Consider the following 18,637-nt stretch of genomic DNA (forward strand, 5'->3'; position numbering starts at 1 on the left):
CACACAGATGACGAGGTTAGTGTAGCCCTCCTTACTCAGCTGAGGTTCACATTGCTGCCTAGTAACAAATCAGTAAGACCCCAATGACAGGGTTGTGTCTAAGAGACCTAGAAAAGTGCAGAGGAGGTGGTGGAGAGCAGCTACCTGGAGAAGATGGCGATGCCAGGATGCTGGAGAGGCTGAGATTTACATTCCGCACTGCACATCATAGGAGCTGAGTCATGCTTTGCAGTCCCTGCTGCCTGAGGACATAACCTTGGGAACACCAGGTGCCATCCCTCCACCCTTGGAAGAGGCCTGACCTAGACCCTGTCCAGGGCTGAGACACTTCATTCGAATCCTACTTCCTCTGGACCTGGGCATGGGGACAGACACCCTCATCAGCGTGTGATTCACATGTGGGAAGGGGGCCACAGCATCAGCCATGTTCAAGGACATCACCCGGTGAGGGATGACTTTGTTTTAGGTACTCAGCGAACGGATGACAAATCCATGTACAGCCATTCACAGCCCTTAGCAACTTCTCTCGGCTCAAAGCAGTGAAGGCAGGGTCTCTACAGCCAGGGGACAGGCCCTGGGGAGCTAAGTCCAGGCCCAGACCCTGGTGTCTTAAGAGGGTCCCAGATTAGGGTCTAGAACCGCCTTCTCTTGGAAAGTTGCCAGGTGAGAGAATTCAATCACCTAGAAAGCCAGCTACGGCCCCCAGTATTATCGGGGAGAGTCCAGTCTTGACTCTTGGCTATCAAAGGTGTGGTCAGGGAAGCTGCAACCAACTGGCCCCAGGGGAAAGTCCTCGGCTGCACTGGCCATCTCTGTCTGCCCCACCCTGCTAGGTGCATTCAGCCCCTGCTCTGGCCCCGCAGGCTGACCCCTATGGACTGCATCATTTGGGTTCCCGGTAGGTGGATTACTAGAGGGGCTCAGCCAATCAGAGGTCTGAACATGAGGAGAGTGGGAGAGGGGCGTGTTTCTTCTGGCTCCCACCTGGGCCAGCACTGGCTGCATCCCCTCTTCCCTGTGCTCACCCCAGGCTGGGTACCTTCCCAGCTTCCTCGCTCCTTCCTCCTTCAGTCTCTTCACCCTCCTCTTTCCCAGTGGCCCATCTAAGTGAGTTTCTGTTTCTTCCTAAAGTCCTAGTTCTCGAGCCTGATGGAAGAAGGACTTTGGGACCAAATCTCTGCCCTACCACCTCCCTTTCCCCTCCCTCCTCACTACCAAGGCCATTAAAGACACCTGACTTGACTATGTACCTCCCAGACTTACGGCAGGTCTTCTGCTCCCTTCCTCCAGCCACCGCCCAGGAGAGAACTACATTTTGTGCTCCATCTCATTCGCCCACCACGGTGTAGCCCTGGGTTTGAATCCACATCTGGCCAGTGAGCCCAATGCAGTTGGCATTTGGACGCCACTGGAAGAGAGAAACCCCCCAGTTCATCCAGATTCCACCCCCCCCCCCTATTGCCCGCCGCAGGCTCCCACACACATCCAGGGTATCTGCCTAACCCCGAGGGCCCTGAATGTGGGACCTCTGAATAAGGGCAAGGGTAGTAGAGAACTTGCCCTTTGGCTATTCAGGCATTTTGCAAAAATTGCTTGAAATGTGGATGAAAAATACTTTTCAAAAAAAACCAAAAAACTGATGCTCTCTAATTTTAAAAGCAAATTTGCTTAATATTGTGTATTTTTGACTCTATGAAACAACTCCCACTTCATGGAAGCAAGACTCCAGCCACCATGTATGTGGGAAGTCCACCCAATCCTGGCTTTCACTCCCACTTGTTCCTGGAAATGCCACCCACTCTTGTGGTGGTAACATTAGCCTGCCAACGTCTGGGCAGATAGGCCCTGGCCTCCAGCTGTAACAATATCATCACGTGTGGCTAATTCTTTAACCCACAAATGGTTACACGCTGACCATTCTGCATGAAATGGTGGAGACACATGTGGCTTCCTTTTCAGAGAGGCTCGATTGCAATGCAAAAATGACTAAACACCTCCCCTTCCATTTCTATTGTAGAAAACCTTAAGGGGCATTTGAGACTCAGGAGGCCATAAGCCTCTACAAGAGCCAGCACATGTGCAAGGCCAGACAAAGCAAAGGCCTGTGCAAAGCCATGGGAGTGAAGGTCTCACGTTGATACATCTTCCAAGATTCTTTCATAAAGTCTTTTTTAGTTTTCACTACACTAGTGCAAAAACTAAATTGTTCCTGGCTTGAACTATGTAGAAAAACAAAATATTTTCAAAAGTATCAATACTTGGGCTACTTTTAAAGGATTCAGCACTAGATTTGAGACTATCTGTCCCGCCTATATGCAAAAAAGATGAATGTCTGACCATCTGTATACACCAAACATAAACATACATACACACACATGAACACTTGTATGTGCATGTATACATACAATCACATTATTTATTTATCATTGTGCACATGCCTGCATATCTCCCATATTGATCACAAGTGAACTTGTGTGTGTGGGGTGTGTGTGTGTTGTGTTTGAGAGAGATCAGGGCTTGAACCAAAGGTCATTTACAGAAAACAGAGCCTGTACCCCTTGTTTAGATGAGAGCACAGAGGCATACCTTCAGAATGATAGCTACTTCTCCTTTACCCTAAGTATTTTAATTATTTGAAGCCCATGGTTATATCTGGAACATTAGGAAAGCTATTTGGATTCCTAAGACCCAAAGTCCTCTTTCTCTTCAATAGGAAGACATATTCATGAAACTGTATAGAACCCACAGAAAATGACCCCACTGTCCACTCCTCTTGGCTTCCCTTAAGCCAGATAAATGCAGGGATGAGGTAACAGAATGTCTCTTATATGTGCATAAACCTCCTTACAAAATAGATGTACATTTCTGCCTTTTCCCCTCTGTGACATAAAAAAAAAAAAGTTTATATTTTTAGAACTGTAACTCTAAAATACCATCCTTTTTAAATGGCAGAATTAGATTGTTGGCTTCTCCAGAAGACAGCCATCACACATTAACAAAACACACAAGATAGAAAGTCAAACACAAAAAAGAAAAATATATAAAACATATCCTATACAGCGGCCATATCCCATGCTTTTGGACATGCAGGCAGTATCCAATGGCCCTGGGGTTTCCTGCTAAGGCCCCTGAGATGCTGACAGAGCTCCCACATGTAATCCCAGTCCCCTCTTTCTTAATACATTGTTTGTTTGTTCCCCCCAGTAATCCACCGAGCCAGTCACTGAGAGGTTAGTAAAAAAACAACTTTATTCGCAGAGGCTGAGACTTTGGGGTAACAAACTAGCCAATGGCAGCTCTCCTGCCACATTTTAAATCAATCACAGTAAAGCCTAGATCTCAGCAACAGAATCTCATCCAAGTCCTTAACGTCAAGGGCACTCTGCAGCTCACTAACATGTTCCCACCAGCCTGGGTAGAATGCCATCAGGGAAACATTGATGAGTCAGTCAGTAGCACATAGCTTTAAGGATGAATTCTCAGAAAGTCAATTCTGTGCCTACAAATTATTAAATTATTAGTCTTTTCCTAAATTTCCTTTCCAACATATTAGCCAATAAGGTTCTCTTAATGTAAAGTTCATGTTCATTTTTATATAAGTCCTAGAAACTATTTAAAGGTCATTTTGAAGCCCTATTGATGCCTACCTCCAGAACTTATGACTTACTGTGCCTATTCCACATTAGATAAAATTAAAGTAACTTGGAAGTTCAGGAAATCTGCTTTAAGATAACCCAAAGAGAGATACCACAGAGGTTAGGTGCATTTTCCAGAAGTTCTGAGCTTAAACTGGGCTGCAAAAATCTCAATTTTCTTTTTTTAAAAATCTCAATTTTCTTAACTAGGTCTTTGCTGCGGACCCCTGCCTTGCAACCCACCCCTCCCACCAGACTTCCAGTCACCTCCATAATGGGTTTATTTAGCTTTGGCTCCGGGTCTGCTTGGTAGGGGTTGGAGGGAGGAATGGGGTCTAGTTGCAGACTGGGATGCAATGGGCTGGGAATATCTCAAAGAATCCTCCCAACATGCCTTATGTTCTTTGGGGTCCACAGAGTGGCAACCAGCAGATTTCCTTACTCCTCCAGCCCCTAACCCATCTCTCCCTTTGCCTGCTTTCCATGTGTTTGTTTCACCCAACTTTTTTGATGATAGTAGTCCTTCACTACCCAATTCTGGAAATGTAAAAGCAATTAAACCTAGATCTTGAAGAAAACATGAAAGTAGAAAAATCTTACATTGTCTGCGACATCTTCCCTCCCCTTCACACACTTCCGGTCCCCTCTGAAATCTTTGATCCCTTAAACACAAAAGTAAAGAGATAGGACTACTGCTAGGGTTGGTAACGTGCCTTGGAGAACCTGTGTCTTGACTAATGGCTAATGACTAAATTATATAGTGTGCACTTTCTTAACAGTTGTTAATATAAATGTTTTCACAGGGCAATTGTTATAGTAAAAAGAATCAAGTATTTAGCCAAGAATAGAACATGTTTCTTTTCCTCTAGAAAGAAAAAGAAAGAAAAATACAGAAAGCTTCTCTATTTAAAATAAAAATGTGGTTTCTCATCTTCCAGCTGGACATTGGTTGTGAATCCTCACCAGGGCTTAGATCCGGCAAAGAACCTGAAAAACAGGGTCACCCTCGGTGTTCCCGCAACTGGACTTCAGGGACCACCCCAGCTGTGGGCACCCCCCTATCTCCCAGGCTTGTGGGAGCCAAGGCCCGAGTCACACCCACAATGGAGCTGGCCAGTCTTCCTCCTGCCGTCCTGCCTTCGGGGTGCCCGAGCCTTCGTGTGCCCCAGACACGCAGGACATGTGGTGGGTGGCCGAAGATCACACCTTCAAACTGACCTCAGGTCAAGGAATTCTCATCCCACAGTAGGAGGTCTGAGATGCCCAAACTCCAAGCGGGCAGGATCGTTTAAATATCCGAAGAAGAAGTCCAGGTCAGGGAAGATCCCTTCCCAGAAGCGCCTCCTTCCACCCTCATCCCCTCCCCACCCCCAACACACACACACACACACACACACACACCTGCGCGCATAAGTTGGAAACACATCTCAGGATCCACACTTCCGCGAGGAAAAGATGCTTTTTTGCTGGTTTTTCAGTCTCCTTCCCCCAGCAGTGGGAGCCCCGGTGACTCGGGAGAAGCCCAGACCCGGGCAGACATGGGGGGAAGAACGGCTCCGCTGTGCACTTTTTACTGGAAGTGGAGCAGGGTGTCGGGGAGCTGCAGAGGGAAGTAGGAGAGGAAGGGGATCCCGAGCTGGTAAAAGCCGCCCTGGACGTGCGGGTCCAGCATGAGGGAAGCGTTGAAAGGCGGGCAGAGACCAGTGGAGGCGGCCAGAAGCGAGGTCCCCAAACAGCCGCCGCCGCCGGGATCCAGCTTGGCACCCGCCAGGAGCTCGGCCCCTGCAGCCGGCTTCTGGCCCTGCCGTCCGGCCAGGATGCTCTCTATGCTGAAGCTCTTGGGCTTGTCGGCGGCGCTCCTCGGAGAGCTGCAGCAGGCGCCGGGGCGCGCGGGGGTCCCCGGGCCATCCACCGGGCGCGCCTGCTGGCCCGCCGCCGCCGCCGCCGCCGCCGCGACCTGGACGGCACCGCCCCCCGCATCCACCTCTGGGGGCTCGAGCCCGGGGGGACCAAGGAGAGACGCCGGCGGGGAGCCCTCCGGGAGGGGCCAGGAGCGCGAGGGCGCTCCCTCGTGGCGGGGGGTCGCGGGCCGGGGCCGCCCTTCCCCGCTCCCCGCCTCGGGCTGCGCCACCGCAGTGCGCTCCGGCGTCTCCTCCGCGCGGGACCGCTTGGCCTCCGGGGGCCCGGCGGCGCCCGTCTTGGGCTTCCTCTTCCGGCGGCGGTAGTTGCCGTTCTCGAACATGTCCAGGCAGCGGGGGTCCAGCGTCCAGTAGCTGCCCTTGCCCGGCCGCCCCTTCTCGCGGGGCACCTTGACGAAGCAGTCGTTGAGCGAGAGGTTGTGGCGGATGCTGTTCTGCCAGCCCTGCCGGTTGTCGTGGTAGAAAGGGAAGCGGTCCATGATGAACTGGTAGATGCCGTTCAGGGTGACCCTCTGCTCGGGCGCGTCCTGGATCGCCATGGCGATGAGCGCGATGTAGCTGTAGGGAGGCTTCTGGGGGGGCTCTGCCCCCCGGCCCGTGGCCGCCAGGGCGGCCGCCGCCGGGGCGAAGGCCAGAGGCAGCCCGGGTCTCTCGGGGCCGTACAGATAGAGCATGGGCGAGGCCGCCAGGGCCGGCAGCCGGGGGCCGAAGAGGTGGCTCATGGCGAGGGCGCGCCGGAGGCCGAGCTCCCCGCGAAGCCAGAAGCCCCTGCGGCTTAGGGACCGCGCCCCGCGCCGCGAGGACCCTCCCGGGGCGCCTGCCGCCGCGCGTCTGCCTCCCGCTCCGCCGCCGCTCTCCCCGGCCGCTCCGCGCTCTGTCCCTTCTTCATGGCTTTAGAAAATGTTAAATAATTGTTGTAAGTTTGCTATTATATGTTGACTTAGCGCTGGAAAATAAATTGTCTATGATAAACAGTCGTTGTGTTCTCAGCCCACCCACATTAATTAAAATTTCATTGCCGAAAAAAACTCCGAGCTTTTCCCTCCACGTGTCTTTTCGATACCAGCCAATCGGTGTCGGGGCTATTCCTTCATTTGTTTATAGAATTAGTCTGTTGATAAGTCCGCCCACCCAAGTTGAATCAAGCTGTGTTTATTTGGAAAAATTTCCGGGCACCCAATATATAAACGCACTGATCTGATGTTTGAAATATCGCGTCCACCCCTTGACGCTGTGAGCACACACAGTCAGCAAGGCAGGATGTGGGCCCGGGTGCCTGGGAGCGGGGTCTGCGGGGCCAGGAAGGAGAGGTGGGATGGGGGGCGGAACGCAGGGGTGAGTTTTTACCGCTGACCTGGGGGAGCCCTCTTCCCCCCCCCTCCCCCAACAGCCCAGCCTTCCACAAAAGGTCTTTTCTTCTCCCAGGCTTAGTAGGAGGTGTGGAGATGGCACAGTCTCAAGGGATGCCTTCCTAGATCTCTGAAAGCTTTGACATCTGTTGTGGGGAGAGGCATCTCCATCAGAGAGGGTTGGGAGTCTGATGAGAAAAGGATGCAGACCTCCTAGGGCAGGTCCTGGGCTTGCCCCTAAGGAAGTCATGGCCCTGGATAGGTGCTAGTACCCAGTACCCCAGGGGCAGCCAGGGGAAAGGATCCTGGAGCCCAGCTTTTCCTGACGACAACACCTCTGGTGCCAAGGAGAGGGATGGGGCTTGGGCTACCTGGCCCAAAGTTTCCAAATACACCGGATTGAAAAATTCAGGGGGAAAAGCAAAGGTCTTTCTAATGGGACTGAGGTTGCAAGCAAGAAAGACCATAAAAGGGGAATTTGGCAGCTGGCTGGGGAGAGCTGGTATTTGTGAATGCGGGTCTCTTGCTTTATATTCTGCGCTTTCCTGTTTATAACAAGGAGGGGGTTATAACAACTTTACAAGTGCACGCAGCTGGCCCATGATTACATTAAACATTTGGAAAGCCTGCTTGGTCTCCCCCAACCCACCCACTCACTCTGGGGTTCAGTTGCACCCCCCCCCCCCAGTGCATTTTACATTTTTAGCCACGTCAGAGTTTGAATCAAAAGCCCTGGATGATGCTGATTCCCTTGGAGGTGTCCTGCCCTCACTCCACCTCGTTGAAGGAATGGGGGGCATGTGGCGTGACTAGTTCTTGTTTATGATCTCTGACGAATATCTTTTAAAGGGGGGAAAAAAACACAACACCAGCATTCCGGATGACTGAATTGGCGTTCCATTGAGTGAATGGGTCGTGATCCCAAAGAGAAGATGGAGGAGTGTGTGTAAGGGGGGTGTGGGGGGAATGGGGGGGCTGAGAAGGAGGGAGGCATAGAAATTGCCCAGGTCTGGCTCCCACCCTGATGGGGAGAGAGGCACTCGAGGTGCAATGGGGGGGGGGGGGGGCTGCTACTTCTGCTGTCAGAGAGGCTACACGCTGCTGCAGGCTGGTTTCGAGCGCTCAGGATAACATCACCCCAAAATGGGGAGTCCAGAAGTTTGGGGGTTCCGGATAGCCCGTGGGAGAGCGAATACGTTTGAAATACCGAAAGGAAGTCAGCGATCTGAGTGGAAAGACCGGTTTGGGCGCAGGCGCGGCTTGAGGGAGTGCCAGGCCAGGCCCTGGGACACACCTCCCAGCCTCCATCCAGGGCGCGGCATTTCTAACCCGGGGCAACCTTCCTTTGGGACCTGGCCCGCCCGCCCGGGCCTAGGTCCTGAGGGTGGCCCTCTTGCCTGCAGGGGGCGGGGCGCTGTCCTCTCTCTGGATCTCTGGCTCTTACCTGAACACTCCCTTAAACCCTGGTGGGAGAAAAGAGCCTCTATGCCGGGCGCTTTGGCAACCCTGGGCCCCACAGTCCCGGGGCATCCGCAGCCTCTCCAAGATCAGCGCGCCCCCAGCGAGTTCAAGTTGGGGTCCAGCTCGGCTTCAAGCCTCGCCCGTTCTAACAGACGCAGAACAAAAAATAAGCTGGTGACATCCACACGCCCACCCCCACCTCCGCACTCTGAGCCCTTCACGGAGCTGCTACCCTGCCACCGGAGTCCGGCACGCACATCCCTGCCTCTCCAGAAAGGCACGCCGCCGCAGCGACGCTCCTTCTAAACTCTAAGGCGTATCCGAGTTTGGATTCGTACAATAATAAACACCACCCGATTTGGGCATGGGCCGGACGCGGGCGGAGACACGCGCGTCTGGTGGGCGGGTCACTGATAGTAAAGGCGGAGAGAGGAGAAAAATCCGAGTTCTAGTCGCGGTCTGGAGAGGCATCTCCAGCCTTGCGGCGTGTTTGCTGAGGTTTGCAATGTTTCCCAGAGCTTGCAGCCATAGACCTAGGGCCTGGCGCCCCATCAGGGCTCTCCCGCGGAGATGAATCCGGGCCTCCCAAGTGAAGAGCTTTTGCAACTGCGATGATAGGAAAGACCGCGCTGGAGCGAATTTCCGGGGAGCGCAAGGCAGAAGCCTTCAAGTCTGAGAGCGGATGCGCCCTCGTGCGGAAGCTCTGTGGGTTAGGACCCAGCGAGCCGAGACCCAGGGGCAGGGACCTGGGAAGAGGAGGAATGGGGGAGAGGGAAGGGGAGGTAGCGGAGCTTGCATTGCAGGATAGCTGGGCAGAGGGGGAGTCCCAGAAAGCCAGGTGGAGATACTGAAAGTTCCCTGTGTATTCCTAAGCCTTCAGATCCCAGAGAAGAGCATTCATGTCTGAAGTCAGTGCGAGCACCAATGCCAGCCCGCAGGGAAGCCCCGAGATGCCCTGCCTGATGTTTGCGGAAGGACCAGGGCAGAAATCAGAAATCGGGGTCAGCGTGGGCTGAGGGTAGACAGTACCTTTCCCAGGTCCCACCTGTGGGGAGAAAGCCTTCTCCTCGGGCAGGCTGGGCAGAGGCCAGCCGCCAACCTGGACCAAAGAGGCGCAAGGAGAGAGAGGAGCTCCAATCTACTGCCCTCTCACTACCAGGGTCACCTACCCTTCCTCTGCTCCGCTGGCAAATTAAAGAGCCAACAGTCACGTTAATGACAACCTGTGTTATCTCTCCAAATATGTGCTTCGTTTTCTAAGTGTAAAGACAGTGTATATGTATATGTATGTGTGTGTGTGTGTGTGTGTGTGTGTAATTGATTCTACCATATGTGCAATGTATTTGAGAAGAGTGAGGGTGGAAAGATGCAGGACTTACTTAGCCAGGTCACCTCACTGACACCCTGAAAACATTGGAAAAGAGGATGATAAAAAAAAAATAGCATTAGTAACTAAAATGTACTGGAGGCTAATATAAGCTGGCACTGCTCTGAGTGCTTTCCTTATGTTAGGTCATTCATTCCTCACAGCAGAAACCTGCCCAGTCCCCATTCTGCAGACCCAGAACTTGAGGCCAAGTCCTCCTTGCAAAGCCAGGGAAACAAGTGCATGGTAGTAGCCGTTGTGTGTGGATGCTATGGGCCCTGCAGCATCTATGAAAGGCAGGGGGCTGACCCATTTCACAGATGACAAAACTGAGGCTGGGCACAGAACACCCCCAAGACACTGTAGGTAGTAAACTGCAGAACAGGGATCAGAACTCACACTTTTTCCTCCGAAGGTAGGTTCTCTGAGGGTTGACAGCCTCAGGTGTCCACAGAAGCTCCAAGGGCTGTGCCTGGAGTAAGCTCCAGAGAGGGGTGGTACTCAGAGCCACCAGAGCTGGAGATTTGGGGCATTATAAGCAGAAAACCAAGCGTCCTCACTTTTATCCTACTAAACCCAGAAGCCCCAGCTCCCCCCAGCCCTGCCCTCCTCCTCTCCCACATTGAAAAGACTGGAGAGCCGGGTCTTTGCGCTTCTCAGCAATGGGGGTAGGGGGTCGGAACTGAGATAACCCTTAGCTTTCAGCTAATACTGAGTGAAACCCACAGAGCAGGATGAGATTTTCCTAATTATTTATCCTTTAGAGCTCACTTTGTTCCCCCAAAGGATTTAAAGGGTCTAAAAAGGGGCAGTTAGGGCACACACTGCCCTAACCAAGCAGTTTACCCTGAGACGTACAGCTAATTGAGACCACAGAAGCTGTTCTCTTCTGTTTCCAGGCAAATCCTAACATCTAACAGTATGTCCTTACTACGGGCTGGGCCCTATTGAAGCACTTTCATGTTCTGTGTTGGATCCATTAATCTTCACAACAGCCTTATTTGAGGACCCCATGGTTTTCCAGTTGAGAAACGAGCCCAGAGAGCTAGAGGTGGTATGCCCACCCGAGGTCACATGAACCCCCCACTGGCCTGTGCAGAGGGCCTGAGCTGGTGCCTGTGGACTCAGCTCAGAGAGCAAGGCTCCGCTGGGGAGCCTGCCTGCAAGAATAACATGAAGGCAGGGAGAACCAGAGGGGCTTCTGGGAAAGGGAAGGCCCAGGCCCAAGGGCTACTGAGTCTGTGGTCAGAGGAGTCTCTGGCCTTCATGACCTCCCAACCTGGGTGGCCATAGATTGAGCACAAAGCTATAGTCCAGGCTCAAGAGGCCAGGAACTGCCCTCCCATGCTCCCCAACTCCGTTCCCTTCAGGGACTTGCAATGCCAGCAGGCCCATCAATCTGTCAACCCACCGCCTGCCCTCCACTTCAGCTTTTCACAGCCTCACAGCCCCAGGATGAAGTCCCCATAAGCCTGATGCTAGGAAAACCATCACACCGGGGAGACACATTCGGAAACCTAACTCTCCGCCAGCTGTGCCCCTCTGCCTTTGCTGCACAGCAGGCATCTTGCAAAAGTGAGAGAAAGGCTCCTACAAGTCCAGGCGGTGGAGTCTTCCCAGGCTCAGTGGCCGTCCCTGACTGTGGCTGCCCAGCCTTCCAAGCGCCCTAAAGCATTCCACCCCCTTCCTCACATGCCTATGTCAGAAAGCAAACATTGCAAACGCCTTGGTGAGCTGAGGCCACGCAAGAAACAGGCAGGCAGGGAATGCTTCTCAAAGTTTGGGAAAGCATTCCAAGTATGTGGTGCAGGAAGTCACTGGTGGCTCCGACCCAGCGTGTCCTGCTCACCTGGAGTCCAGCCCCCAGGCGCCCCTGGCCTGGCTGACACAAAGCCGTAAACCCTTGCTGGGACCAGTTTGGCTCAGTGGATAGAGCGTCCGCCTGCGGACTAAAAGGTCCCGGGTTCGATTCCGGTCAAGGGCATGCACCTTGGTCGCGGGCACATCCCCAGTAGGGGGTGTGCAAGAGGCAGCTGATCGATGATTTCTCTATCGATGTTCTACTCTCTCTCTCTCCTCTCTGTGAAAAATCAATAAAATATATTAAAAAAAAAAAAAAAAGCCGTAAACCCTCAGCTCTCTACTTGTCCGTTTCCACCTCACCAATAGCCACCATTGTGTTGCCCAGGGGAGAGCCCGACACACATCCCACAGGGTGCCAGGCACAGGCTCTGAGACCCAGCACATTCTCAAGATACACAGTTCTGTGCATTAATCAAGGTGTCTTTTCTGGGTAAGTTCTCATCGGGCCAACCTTGCCCAGGAGGGCCCAGTTTTATTTTCGGATTTGGGATGGGAGCTGGAGGAGGCAAGTGCTCAGCCACCACAGCTTGTTTTCTCCAAGGGGGACCTGGGAACTCTGCTCTCTGTGCTTTGAGTGCTGCTCACAAGCCTCTCCCAGGCCCGGAGGTGACCCCCAGGCAGTCTTGGGGTGGAGAGGAGGAGATGGACCCCGAAAGATTTACGAGCCAAATGCTTAAGTTCCCAGGACCCTGTGTTTTCTTCCCTTCCACATGGGATCTTCACTTCTTGCTGATAGGGAAGGGAAGAGGGGATAACGAAGGACCCAGGGCAGGAGCCTCAGCGGCGGGGAGGGAAAGTGCGGGCTGCCCCGATGCCCTGGCACTCACCTGGTCAGGCTACAGAGGAGCAGACCCAGGCCAAGGTGGAGCCGCCTCTTCACACAGCGGCGAGATGTGGCCTTCTGGTTCCTAGCCCAGCGCTCCTGCTTCCAGGATGGATGTCAACACTGATTTTGGTTATGTTTGAACCAGGGCAAGGAGGTCCAGCCAGCCATACACCCCAGTCTGGCCTTGGAGAGAGGTCAGGAGGGCGGTGGTGGCACACCAGCAGCCCTTCCTCCCTGAGAGGTGAGGTTAGGCATCTCTCCACGTCTTACTTGCGAAGCAGAGGCTTCTCCAGCTGCCGCTTCTCTGGACCTGGGAGCGATCGGGGTGCTCAGAGGCCTCGGGGTCTCTCCAGGCTGCCCATGTCTGTCTAAACTGCTCAGAGACTTGGTCCAGTGAGAGACACAGGGTCAACTTCCAGGGAAATGGTTTCTGCCATGGTCTTGGGGTTGCTTCCTTGTTATCCGCAGTATCTTTGAGACCTGCAGGACTGTATCTTATTAGGTGACGAAGGAACACAATTGCCAGCATGGCTTTATGCAGACTGCGTTCTGGTGAACCACAGAGCCACCAGGCCCTGAGGCCTACCAGCCTGCACAGACTTTCAGGCCCTTCCACCCTGTATTTCCTTCCCCCTTCCCGGACAGGCCCGGGGCCTTGGGAGGACCGAGGACTGACTGGCTGAAGGAAGGGGCAGCAAGTGGATCTGAGAAGCAGACAACCTGCGGGCCCAGCACTCAGTCTGTGTGCATGGGCAGTAGACGTGCAGGGAGCTGGAAAGTCACCAAAAGGCAGTCCTGCTGGTGCCTGGATACCTGCTGCTCAAGGTGTCCTGCTCCTGCTCTGGGATCTTCCTATTCCGCCAGCCCAGGAGAAACAGGCTCCCCGAGGCCCCGGGTCCACATCGGGGCTTAAGGGCTGAGCTGAGCCAGCTCTGAGCTCAGCGCCCAGCACATGGGCCAGCCTTCTGGCACCTACACCTAGCTTGGCTCCTAGGACTTCCGACTGAGGGATCCCCAGGTGACCCTCGGATCCCCAGCCCTCCACACGAAATGCGATCCCCCAAGTTGCCCATGGTCCCAGGGGAATGAGGAGCCCCTCACTATGTCGTGCACCCAATTGGGGGAAACCTTCTGGAGAGCTATCCCCACAATGGGGACTTCAGATGCTTTCCTGAAGGTAGAAGATCCAGGGCATATAGAGGCTGAGCTGGGTCTCTCGCCTAACCCCATCCCCTTTCTCTGCCTTGTATTCTCTGCGTGTCTCTCAGAGCTGCTCTGATTGCCAAAACTTAAGATGAGGGTAATCTTTTGGGAGGACTCTTTGAAACACCTGGGAAGGGAGAAAGCCAGCTAGAATACTCTGGCTTCTCCCGCGGCAACAGCATAAAAGAAACAGGAGCAAAACGAAACCAGCGAAACCAGCCTGCCAGAGCTGGGCAAGGAGCCGGGCTGCCTCTTTCTCTGCAGCTCAGAGAGGGGTCTCTCTCTCTCTCTCTCTCTCTCTCTCTCTCTCTCTCTCTCTCTCCCTCCCTCCCTCACACACACACACACACACACACACACACACACACACACACCTCTTCCCACCCCGTAGCTAGCTAGTCCAAAGCACTGTGGCCTGGGGGCCTGCCCAAGGCAAGCCTGGAGCACTGGGGCTCCCTCCCTGCACATTATGAAAAGGAATAGAAGGCAGCGTTTTAACCACATGCCATCTCTGGGGCCATAGACTGAAAGAATCTGGGTCACATATACGGGGGAAATTATTATGACCAAACTTTTCCTAATTCTATCTCAGCACGACCTAGAGACAGAATGCCATGTTTAAAACAACAATACAGCACCCAGGTTATATCTCACGTCATCGCTGCATCCAGGAAAATCACCTTTTGGGAAATTATCCTGGCTCATAATGTCCCTTTCACGTGGAGTTTGGCCCTGGGGGAGGCACAGCTCACCTGCTGGCATGGGAAAACATCCCCCAATTTGGAGCTCCAGCCTCAACATTCAGGCACAGGGGCGGACCAGCAGGGGATTTGGCGGGTTTGGGCCAGTGAAATCGATAACAAAACCGTGTCCCCTTTGGCCACATCTCACAAAAGTTGTATTGCTATTAAAAATAAAAATATGAGATATCAACATCGAAAAGAGAAATAACCTCGTTACTTAAAGTCTGAAAAGGTGGATAAATGTAGAACCCAAGCCCTGGAAATTGTTTTTTGAAGAGCAAGGAAGCTTTATGATTTTTCACTGCAATAGGGTAAGGATTTGGAAATCAAGAAGAGGTCTGAAATGCACCTCTGAACAGGCCATTTTTGGGATGGTCACTAAACGCTACGGACTCAGTTCCCTCTGGTCGTTCACTGGCCCAGTGCAAACTCTTCTCCAAAAAACCACTGAAGTGGGTGCCTAAGCCCGCATTTTAGGAAATCCAGGCGAAGCTGGACTCCTCCTGGCTTGCAGTTTGCTAACAGAAGACGCTTCTCCTTCCCCACCTAAATCGGGGAAGGGTGGGCATTCACGTGGAATGGCACTGCATGTCTGGACAATTGGTCTGTTTTTCTGCCTTTAGCAAAATGCATGACAGCAAATGACATTCCAGCAAGCAGTCCTTCTGGCGGTGGCGTCTAAGAGGGACCGTCCCTGGTCTGGTCGGCCTCAACCATGTTGAAATTCCAAATTAATAGAAAGCCTTTTCAATTATGAAGACGACAAGAGGGAAGGATCCCCCTTGTTCTGTGATCACCTAGATATGTCTGTCTACACACTTACCCGCCTGTGTAACAGAAATAACCTATGCAGGTGGATTTGCAAACCCACCGAGACTTTGTTTTAAATGCGAGAACACAAACACACTGTGTTGGGGGCAGAAAAACAACATGGGTTTATTTTAAGGTACGTACAACAATGAAGACCATGTAAGACAGACACAGGTGACGTTAAATTTTTTAAGGTTTTTTTTTTCTTTTCTTTTAGGAATGCTCAAGGAGAAATCTACTATACAAAACCATCACACTTTGTAAATAAAAAGTATCAGATACTTGACTTCTTTTTTAGGCCAACAGCAACAAAAAAATAAATTATGTTCTTGTTTTGCAAAAGATCTACAACTGGGGAAAGAATTATATCTGGTAATTGTCCAAGGGGGAAACCCCACATAAGGTTTTATGAATTTTCGACTTGGCAGTTAGAATGGCTGGGCAAGATGAAAATTATCCAGTGAACTCAACTTTAAATATTATATTAATGGCTCTGAACAACAACAACAACAACAACAACAACAAAAATAGCCTGATTACAAATCCACACGTTTGTACAGCACAGTTAGAGAAATTTAAAATTACACACAGCACATACACAAATCTATAGAGATCCCCATAAGCCTATGGAAGTCTCTACAGAGAGTCATTTACTGGGTCGCTATGGGATTTGGTCCATAATTTAATTTTGGAAACCTCCCCCAGTGGAGCCAAGAGCACAGCCATCCTGGTAGGGGAGGGGGATTTTAATATTCATTTCGTTGGGCTATGTCCCTTCACCGGGGAGGGCGCTTCGCAAGAACCTCAGAAACGGGGCGGCGAATGTAAGTTACCTGCAGCTTCCCGCTCTGCTCCCGGGTCTGAGAAAAAAAGCTGGCGGTCGCGTTTGGGTTCTTTTCTGCGTCTCTGCAAGGCTGGACTGTTCGAGAGGGTCAGGTCTGCGAGGCGAAGCCAGGACTGTCCGAGAGGGTCAGTATTTGGTGCAGTCGTAGGAGTAGGGGGCGGCGTGGCGGTACAGGGATGGCGTGGATCTGTAGGGCAGCTGACAGCTGGCGTTCCCGCTCACCTGGGGTTCCCCGAGACTGGAGTTCTCGATCCCCAGCCGGTGGGAGTTGAACATCTCCCGGACGTTGGGGAAAGTCTGCTGCTGGGCCGCGAACGTGTGGCCGGGAAGGTGGTTCAGGTCCCCGCTGTGGTTGAGATACCAGGAGGCCGCCTGCACCGCGGCGGCTGCGGGTTGCGGCGGCGCCGACTGGGGCGGCTGGGGGGCCGGCGGGGGCGGCGGCGCCTGCGGGTGGTGGTGGCCGTGGTGCGGGTGGTGGTGGCCCGCGGCGGCCAGCGCGCCCTCCTGGCCCGCAGCGGCGAGGTTGAGGGCACTCAGGGGCGACGTGGGGCCGCCCGGGTGGTCCGAGAGGGCCTCGTCCAACGCGGGCGGCACGCACATGTGCGCGGGCCGCTCGGCGCCCGTGTACAGGCTCATGGCGCGCATGCTGCACTGGTAGCCGCCGGCCGCGCCCGCTTCCAGGCCCTGCGCGCACGGCTGCCCGTAGGCAGCGGGCGGCGCGGCGGCCGCGTAGGGCAGCGCCAGCGGCGGCACCACCAGGCCCGCGCGCCCCGCCGCAGCCGGGCTCAGCTCGCCGCCCGGCGGCGACGTTCGCAGCGTCATGATGTTCTCCACGCTGAAGCCCGGCAGCCCGTTGGGCGGCTGCGCGCCCGCGTGGTGCTCGGGCAGCGAGCCGTCGTCGGGGGAGCCGGCGGGCGTGGAGGCCGCGCTGCGCGGGCTGCCCTGCAGCGCGCTCTCGGGGCTCAGGGTCTCCACCTTGGTGATGACCGGCAGGGCGGGCGACGCCGCCTCGCTCTTGATCACCACCACCACCTTCTTCTCGGCCTCCTTGGGGGCGTCCGCCAGCCCCGGGGGGCCGGCCGGGGCGCCCTTGGCCGCCGCCGCCGTCGGGGGCGGCTCCTTGAGGTGGGCCCGCTCCTCCTTCTCCTTGGGCACGTCCTTCTTCTTGAAGCGCCGCCGGCGCCGCAGGAAGCTGCCATTCTCGAACATGTTGTAGGAGTCTGGGTCCAGGGTCCAGTAGCTGCCCTTGCCGGGCTTCTTGTCGTCGCGGGGCACCTTGACGAAGCACTCGTTGAGCGACAGGTTGTGGCGGATGCTGTTCTGCCAGCCCTGCTTGTTCTCCCGGTAGAAGGGGAAGCGGTCCATGATGAACTGGTAGATGCCGTTCAGGGTGATCTTCTTCTCGGGCGCGTTCTGGATCGCCATGGTGATGAGCGCGATGTAGCTGTAGGGCGGCTTCACCAGGTCCTTGGGCGCCGCGGGCTGGTGGTGGTGGTGGGGGTGGTAGGGCGCATAGGAGCGGCCCATGCCCGCGCCGCCGTACTGCTCCGGGTGGCCCGAGTAGACGCCCATGGGGCTGGCCATGCCGCCGTAGCCGCCCGCCGCCGCCGCCGCCCGGTAGTAATTCTGCTCGCTCAAGTAGGGCACCACTCCCAGCGCGTTGGGGTCGGACACGGAGTAGCGCGCCTGCATGCTGCGTCCGAGACAGGCTCGCCGCCGCCTGTGCTGAGCGCACGGACCGCGAGGAAGGACCTGCGAGAGCGAGAGAGCGAGCGGGAGTGAGAGAGCGAGAGAGGGAGGGAGCCGGCCGGGCGGGGGGAGCCCCGGGTGCTTGGAAGCCTCGGGGACGAGGTTGGAGGAGGCGCCGGCGCTTGGCTCCCGCCTTCGGACGGAGAAGGGGCGCGCTCGCTTCAGCGGACCGGAGGGATCAGCATCCTGGAGGGCGCGACCCGGGCGAGCTCAGCGCCGGCCCCTGCTCGCTGGCTCCCTCGCTCGCTCGCTGGCTCTCGGGACCCGGCGGGTGGCAGCTCCGGCGGGCGGCTGGGGACCCAGCGGGGACGCCGCGCGCGCAGCGGACCGAGGCTGGCCCCTTGGTCGGTGCCAGGAGGAGTACGGCGGCTCTCGGAGCCTCCCGGCAAACCGGTAGCCCTGGGGGTCAGCGAGCCGGGGTCCAGACGGGCTGCCCTGCCGCCGAGCCCGGAAAAAAGAAGTAAAGTCCCTTTTAGGGATTGGGAAAAGTTTCAAAAGTCTTCTTGCTGAAAGCGAGTTTTTACTTTCCTCCGGCCACGCCCCCTCCGGGAACTTTGCACCAATGGCTCCGCGGCTGCGGGGAGTTGGCACCCAATCAGGGCGCGGGGAATCCGTCGGCGCTAAGACCCAGCCGCGCGGAGCCAGGCTTGAACGCTGCTCAGTCTCAACGTGAAAAGATTTTTTTTTTTCAAGAAAAAGAGTTATATCTTATTAAGTTTTATTTTATTATCAAATTTTGGTTCGTGGGCCCACGTGCGCAGAGGGGGGAAAAAGATGTTCCTTTGCAAAAAAAAGTTAGTTTGAAAAATAAAAGCGAATTGATTCATGTAGTCAAATCTCTCTCTCTCCCAAAAACCTTATAGGTACCA

The 18,637-nt window shown here is 54.6% G+C and overlaps 2 protein-coding genes across 2 annotated transcripts; both read right to left on the reverse strand.

Annotated features, from left to right (window-relative positions):
- Positions 1-5,031: 5,031 nt before the first annotated feature.
- On the reverse strand, positions 5,032-7,129 carry FOXL1 (forkhead box L1). Its single transcript, XM_036441215.2, has one exon. It carries the CDS (start codon positions 6,274-6,276, stop codon positions 5,206-5,208), a length of 1,071 nt encoding a protein of 356 aa, XP_036297108.1. The 5' UTR covers positions 6,277-7,129; the 3' UTR covers positions 5,032-5,205.
- Positions 7,130-15,276: 8,147 nt separating this feature from the next.
- On the reverse strand, positions 15,277-18,263 carry FOXC2 (forkhead box C2). Its single transcript, XM_036440986.2, has one exon. The coding sequence runs from the start codon at positions 17,709-17,711 to the stop codon at positions 16,146-16,148; it is 1,566 nt and encodes a 521-aa protein (XP_036296879.1). The 5' UTR covers positions 17,712-18,263; the 3' UTR covers positions 15,277-16,145.
- Positions 18,264-18,637: the final 374 nt, after the last annotated feature.

The sequence above is a fragment of the Pipistrellus kuhlii genome, unplaced genomic scaffold (genome assembly GCF_014108245.1).
Source record: "Pipistrellus kuhlii isolate mPipKuh1 unplaced genomic scaffold, mPipKuh1.p scaffold_m20_p_17, whole genome shotgun sequence".
Lineage (NCBI taxonomy): Eukaryota > Metazoa > Chordata > Mammalia > Chiroptera > Vespertilionidae > Pipistrellus > Pipistrellus kuhlii.

Bases quoted from the DNA above. Each gene is read 5' to 3' on its own strand.
- FOXL1 (XM_036441215.2), bottom strand. From the start codon at position 6,276: ATGAGCCACCTCTTCGGCCCCCGGCTGCCGGCCCTGGCGGCCTCGCCC.
- FOXC2 (XM_036440986.2), bottom strand. From the start codon at position 17,711: ATGCAGGCGCGCTACTCCGTGTCCGACCCCAACGCGCTGGGAGTGGTG.